Genomic DNA, 7303 nt, shown 5'->3' with positions numbered 1-7303 from the left:
CTACTGCCGCGTAAGACTACTGAGCAGTCTTTGTTATGGAAGCCCCCGTGGGCCAGTTATGATCTCTCATTTAAAGTCACTTCGATCTTTTACTTTTACCATCTACATATACAGTCCTAATCAAAGATAGCTCAGCATTTGTATACCTTACCTTTATATATCATAGTTTATTTCTTATTGTATGACACAGTACACCTCTATGGAAGCATCCACATTTATTCAGGTTTTTCAATCAGAATAAGGAGGGTAAAACAAACAATTTATCATAAAGATAAAGATTAAGGCAATATACTTGAGTTCCAAGTGAAAAAAGGGGGATTAGGCAGTACATGATGCAACAACACAGTGGGGGAAAAAAATAATTTGCCTGGATAGAGCACCACCATGTGACAAAACAAAGGCTGACTCTCATGGAAATGTCCAGCAGCTATTCACATGGGTTCTGAATGACTATCAGCAGAAAATCGTTCTCTGCAGAAACATAAAAGAAGAGAAGACGGGGCACACAAATGAAATACAAATAGTAGAGCCTCCTCTGAGTTAAAGCTGTGATATTAAATGTTTGCTTCAGTGATCATCATTAAGTAGCTACTACATACTCACCTGGTGCCACCAAGATCTCATGTTTCTTGGAGCGCACGCGGAGGAAGGTGAGGTCATTCTGAGGGTCGATATCCCTCACTGTGCTCCTGGCCTTCATCGTGAGTTGGCGAAGAAGTCCTGCATATTGAACCGTTGTGGAGTTATCTAAAGTTGTTCTGATGGGAATACCTGAAAAGATAAAGCTTTTAGTACCTACCTTCTCGGTCAGGCAATACTGTAAACCTAATGTACTACAGAAAACTGTTGTGCTGGAGATTTATAGTTTTTGGCTTACCCTCTGCATTTACCACAATTGTTCCAATCACACCTTTATGGGCTTCAATCCTCTTCAGTGTCTCCTCAATTTCAGTCTGCAGAATAAAATGTGGGTGGATATTTAATAAAACACCCACTTGTGAAATATTTGACAGAGTGAGCTTAGTAAACAGCAACTTTAATGATGTTTGATTGAATTTCAGTTAACAGCAGCAAGGTTAGTGCCAGTAAGGTGAGTTACTTGTAAAAGTTAACATAGCTAATTGATGCAATGTCGGTGTTTTCCTTTAATTACATTTAGATAAAAAATAATACGTTTATCATTCAGAGGCATAATGGCATATACGTTTAAGAAAACGCTTCCGAAACAAAACAGTGAACTTACGTGCTCAGTTCCTGCCATTTTGTCTGTGAACGGCTGCCCGAGACAGCTCCTCAGCCTTTTCTTCGCGTCTCTCCGTTGCCAAGAGAAACGGAAGAGACGTCAGACGCAAGCGGAAGTGCAGCGTAGCCGTCATTGTGTAGAGGTTTGCTGTGAGCTGTTTATCTCTACTGCAAAAATGCCGGAGTTAGCGGTGGAAAATGTGGTTGTTCACCCTCTGGTGTTGCTCAGTGTGGTCGATCATTTTAACAGGTCAGTGGATTTAATCTCTGTTTTCAGTCTTTACAAAGGTTCGAAGTTAAAATGTCCAGAAGCGTAGCGTTGCGGCTAAGCTAAGCTAATGTTAGCCCTGCTGAGTCAGAGCCCCGTTTAGAATGAATGCAGACATGACCGAGCTAGTTAGCTCATTGAAAACAGTTTTGTTCTTTACCTAGGGATGTCAGAAAATAATATTTGCTAATCTGTTAAGTCAGTCAATAATATAGTAGAATTTTGAACTCGCTAGCATGTACACACAACTGTTGTAATCGTGTTATTCATTTCATTAGCTAAGTTAAACCTAAGGTAGCAACCTAGCTAACACATCAGTCCATGTTTATGACTCATCGCGTTCACTTTTGATAAAACTGTAGTAAACTAACAATTTCTATCCATCTGACCATTCAATCTACAGGATAGGAAAAGTTGGCAATCAGAAACGAGTGGTTGGTGTCCTCCTGGGATCATGGCAGAAAAAAGTTCTTGACGTCTCAAATAGTTTTGCAGGTGAGTGACATTGTGAAAGCATTTAATGAACACGATGTAAAATTGAATAATGTTTAATAATAAAATAAAGAAAGGGGCAGATAAACAAGTTATAGTCCCTATGATTCGTGCTTTTAGAAGACTGGGTATTTGACTTAATGTAATGCAACTCAGAAGTGTCTTTTATTGACCCTAACTGTCTGCAAATTCTCACATCATTCAAACTTCATGTACTTCAGTTTGTAATGCTGGATTTTTGTTATGGATTCGTGTTCTTCGATCCTAAGCCAAGATAACCCAATTCACATAACTATAGACATAATTACAGTCCTTGAAAAGCTCTCACCTGAGCTACGGAAAACATTACACAGCTGTTTTCAGAGTAGTCGGTTGATCATGTGTAAAATCAGTGGAGCGCCCCTTTAAGATATTTGAATATGCCTTTGACAGTAGTTAGTATAGTATATATTGTGGTAATTTTTACTCGGCCCTTGTTAACACTTTTCAATAACAACAAGGAATTGAAAGGAAAAACAAAAGCGAAAAATATAGACCATAAAGGTGTAGGCTTAAGTCTTACTAAGTATATTCCCATAGTAGCTAATTAACTACTAAGTTTAAGTTATACAAACAAAAACAAAACAGAAACAACACAAAAGAGAAACGGTACGGAAATTTAAAACCATTTCAGACCCAATAATCATACCCCAGTTTTATGTGTTTACTGCCTTATTTTTAAACTTTTTTTTTTTCATTTATAAAGTGAACTACACAGTTTTAGACTTGACTCACACCTGCCCCAGCACTCTATGAAGCAAAATGAACCTTAAAAGTCAAGGAGTGTCTGCCACAGACAGATTCCATCAATTCTTTAATGTCTGCCAATGTTCCTTTACAGTGCCGTTTGATGAGGATGACAGGGACGACTCAGTGTGGTTCTTGGATCATGACTATTTGGAGAACATGTATGGCATGTTCAAGAAAGTCAATGGTAAGGCACTGCCTTTGTCTACATTATTCAGTTGTTTTTCATGGTAGGTTTACCTTGATTTTATACTTGTGAATAACTGTCTTCAATGGTTCTCAGCCAGAGAAAGGATAGTTGGATGGTACCACACAGGACCCAAGTTACATAAGAATGACATTGCCATCAATGAGCTCATCAAGCAGTACTGTACCAACTCGGTATGTAACTGCTTAACTTTTTTCTCTGCTTAATGTGATTGTGTTGTGACATTACCTTGTTCTACTCATATTCTGATGTTGAATAAATAGCTCATATATTTGTCTTCTATCCTACCAGGTGTTAGTCATTATAGATGTGAAGCCCAAAGATCTTGGTCTACCTACAGAAGCATACATCTCTGTGGAGGAAATACACGACGTAAGTGAATCATGGATTGCATCGAAGCAGACAGAATAGCAGGGGCCAGATGCGTAAAACTCTGTGTAGATTCATGGTCAAAACTATATGTACGCAAAAAGACAGAAATGTGCATACGCATTCTTTTCATCAGATTTATAAATCTGTGCGCACGCCTGATTCAGTTTTATAAATCTCTATCATTGTGGCACTAAACACATGGGCACGAGCCCCATTCCAACACCCACAGTTCACCAAAAAATGAAAGTATAGACGCTCTTGAACATATATTTGCATATCGATACTTGTGCCCTTCTACAATTCATTAGACCTGTCAGTGAGAAATACGGTAAAGAAACTGCAATTTCACTGACTGTGTTGCATCAGCGAGGTTCTCCAACGGTGCCAGCGTAGCCATCATTATACACAGCTATAAGTATTTGTAGGGTCCCTACCACTATTTCATTACATTTTTGCAAACCATCATCATGGTTAAATCTCCGTAACCATTATTAAATATCACAAAGATGATTAATGATTTATTTATAGCACTCGTGGAAACTCATTTTACAAAGTGCTTTACAGCATAAAGCTTAATGATCACTTACAGGAAGGTGAATTAAAATAATGGTGGAATTATCACTCATAAATGATTTAAGATCAACTTTATAAATGTGCCTTTGATTGACATTTTACAGAAAGCTGTATAAGCTGCAAAAATAATAAAACAATCACTGAAGTTGGCAGTTACCTAAAAACAATGCTTTCTGTCTCTCAGCTAATGTGTAATCTCAAATCTCCTCCTTATTATATCACCCACAGCTATGTCAGGTAAAAAAGTGTCTCACCACTCAGTCTTCATTTATAAATACCAGTGTATGTGTAAAGAAGGGTCCCCATGGTTTTTGTGCATACACATCGTTTATACATATGGCCCCAGATGTCTCTAGAAAAACTTGGGTTGTGAATTGATTTATTGAATCATAAGTAATATAATAAATACATTTCCATCAGCGTGAGTTTGGTGATGATGCATGTAGGGTTTACTGGACACAAGTCTGTTGATTTTTTTTAAATTAGGGTTTATGACTACTCTTTATAGTTAATCTGTCTGAAAGGTAAAATGGAAACCACACTGAATTTGAGGCCTTTTAAATAGCTATAGTTTCTTTTCTTACTTGTCTGAGTTGCTAGAAAGTATTTCCAGTGAAAGATGACAGTGTGTACTGCATTGTTATCCTGTTCCATCCTGTTGGTTTCAAACAATGCACTGAGACTTTTCCTTACTCTTTCTAGGATGGCACTCCAACATCCAAGACATTTGAACATGTCACCAGTGAGATTGGAGCTGAAGAAGCAGAGGAAGTGGGCGTGGAGCACCTGCTCAGGTACCAAACAAACATTTCACACACTTTGCTACAGTGTTAATCATGTAATAGCTATTTTAGTCATCAGAGTAAATAATTGTGATGATAATACAGAGTATAAATGACACTACTCTGCTTCTACTGTCTACTGTAATCACTAATGCTGCAAAGACCTTCTGACGAAAATGATGAACAAATGAAAACTCCTTACAAAACAAGACATTCATCACTTCTCATTGGATATATACCATTTGCAGAGATATCAAGGACACCACAGTGGGCACTCTGTCGCAACGGATCACAAATCAGGTTCACGGCCTGAAGGGACTCAACTCGAAGCTGTTGGACATCCGCTCTTACCTGGAGAGAGTGGCAGCAGGAAAACTTCCCATCAACCACCAGATCATCTACCAGCTGCAGGATGTCTTCAACTTGCTGCCAGACGTAAATCTACTGGTATGTTGTGTTTGATGGGCGTTAACTTCATATTTATTTACAGTAACCATTGTAACCATTGGAAATTGGTATCTGTTGAATTGTAGTAACTGTAATTTCACCTAATTTTAAGAGATGTAGTAATTTTGGTTATTGTATGTGACTTTGAGAGCTGGCTTTTTTTTTAACAATGAATTAAAGCTGCAGCAAATACTCACTGTTATGTTATATTAAAACAGTTGCACACTTGTGCTTAAAAAAACACAGTTACAAGAACTGCACAATTTTGAATTAATTCAGTGAAACAAAGAGACTCTGAAAGGAAAGAACATTGAACTGAAAACATAAAATCTACTGGTTTTTACTTCAGCTACAATCTCAAACTGAACTGTAGGTTCTTAGTTTATCCACTGGAGGGCAAACTGAGTCAGATTTAGTGACACACACCTCCAACACATTTGTGCTCTCATGCTCAAAAACAGAAACTGTAGCTGCTTGCAAATACATTTGTCAGCTGTGGGTGGTGTGTTATTTCGATTTAGGCTTGGGATAAATACCTGCTTTTAACATGTCTGGATAAAAGTCCAGCTCTGTGTTTGATCCATGGTTTGATCCTTTTCATCTTTAACACTTCTTGGTCAAAAGGTTTAAACATCCCTGCCTAAAGCTGCATCACATGCATCAGTTTGCCTCGAATGTCATTTTTCAATATTTACCCCCCAGGTTTTTGTGCATATCACATTGTTTTAGACACATTGTGTTGCTGAATATTATATTTCTGTCTTTGCAGGAGTTCACAAAAGCTTTCTACCTTAAGACCAACGACCAGATGCTGGTGGTCTACCTGGCCTCGCTCATACGCTCTGTGGTGGCTCTGCACAACCTGATCAACAACAAAATCTCCAACCGAGATGCAGAAAAGAAGGAAGGACAGGAGAAGGAGGAAGGCAAGAAAGAGAAGAAAGACGACAAAGAGAAAAAAGACGATAAGGACAAAGACAAGGAGAAGGAGAAAGCAGATGGTGCCAAGAAAGACGAGAAGAAGAAAAAATGAGGGTCCTTCCTTTGAGGTCTTTTCTCAGATCACGCCATCTTCATCTGGATGGTGCTCTACTTTCTGCCCACAGTTACAGCTCTGTATGTGGGTCTCAGGCTAAAAGTAGGACTCTATATGGGGAATGGTGTCATTTGAGATTTGGCCTCACGGTCACAAGTGGCACTCATAAAGACTGTTATTATCCTACAGAGATGATGATGTTTGCGTCTTCGGTGTTCTGAACTGTGAGAACATGTTTATTCTGTTTTCACAGTTGCCATGCTCCTGGTGTTGTTCAGCACCGGGGGCTGCTTTTTTGTAAGATGGAAAAAAATGTTTTGTTTCTGTATCACTCATTAAATTGGGATCATATTAAACATGGGTTGTTTTGCAGTTTTCACTGTTAAATCGTTCATGTGCTTATAATGTTTTGAGATTACCTTAAGGTGAGGGCAAACTTTGGACCAAAACAGCAGGAAAGAGGCAGAGGCTGTGTGTTTGTGTGTGTTTGTGTGTGAGAGGGTGAGTGAATATTCCCCATGGTGCAATATGAACTCAGTGATGCTCAGTTTGCCAAATTATAGACTGAAATAAAAATGAGGACGAGTTGTATTACTTAGAATCTGCTTCGATCGGAGTCTATTAAAAGGAAAGCAGCTGTGACACCAACAACATTACAGATTTGAAATACATACCGTACAAACAACATGTCAAGAACAAAGTTACATAACACCATAACATACCATTTCATTAAAGAGGTGAGAACCACTTGGAATCTAACACAAATTTGCATTTGTCTTATAAACACGCAGGATTACTAAACCATTTTGTGCTTGAGGTTACTATTGCCGATAAGTCTAAAAAAAATTTAATTGGTAAAAAAAGTAAATTTGAGTGTCCACATTTCAGGTCATATCCTCCTGACACCCTGCGTCCTCATATGAGGACATCACAGTCTTGTTTTACTTGACCTTATACTACATCCTACTCAACTCAGACCTGTTGTCCTTGTTCATGGACACTTTTTTATGCCATCTAGTGGTAGTAAGAGCACAATACACAAATCCATGTAAAACAAGATGGCAGCCATCTCTGTGGACAAGGTCCAAAACCTGATC

The 7303-nt window shown here is 38.4% G+C and overlaps 2 protein-coding genes across 2 annotated transcripts; one reads left to right on the top strand and one right to left on the bottom strand.

Moving 5' to 3' along the window:
* Positions 1-200: 200 nt before the first annotated feature.
* LOC117261633 (dynein light chain roadblock-type 2) lies at positions 201-1315 on the bottom strand. Its single transcript, XM_033634025.2, has 4 exons — positions 1244-1315; positions 878-953; positions 604-771; positions 201-471 (listed from the first exon to the last, which is right to left on the bottom strand). The coding sequence occupies exons 1-4, from the start codon at positions 1259-1261 to the stop codon at positions 428-430; spliced, it is 306 nt and encodes a 101-aa protein (XP_033489916.1). The 5' UTR covers positions 1262-1315; the 3' UTR covers positions 201-427.
* Positions 1316-1325: 10 nt separating this feature from the next.
* On the top strand, positions 1326-6562 carry psmd7 (proteasome 26S subunit, non-ATPase 7). The gene is made up of 8 exons (XM_033634023.2): positions 1326-1492; positions 1914-2005; positions 2883-2975; positions 3072-3169; positions 3288-3368; positions 4644-4735; positions 4972-5170; positions 5940-6562. Exons 1-8 carry the CDS (start codon positions 1419-1421, stop codon positions 6201-6203), a joined length of 993 nt encoding a protein of 330 aa, XP_033489914.1. The 5' UTR covers positions 1326-1418; the 3' UTR covers positions 6204-6562.
* Positions 6563-7303: the final 741 nt, after the last annotated feature.

The sequence above is a fragment of the Epinephelus lanceolatus genome, chromosome 5 (assembly GCF_041903045.1).
Source record: "Epinephelus lanceolatus isolate andai-2023 chromosome 5, ASM4190304v1, whole genome shotgun sequence".
NCBI lineage: Eukaryota > Metazoa > Chordata > Actinopteri > Perciformes > Serranidae > Epinephelus > Epinephelus lanceolatus.
Note: the sequence above shows the minus strand (reverse complement) of the source record. Positions and strands in the feature narration are given on the sequence as shown.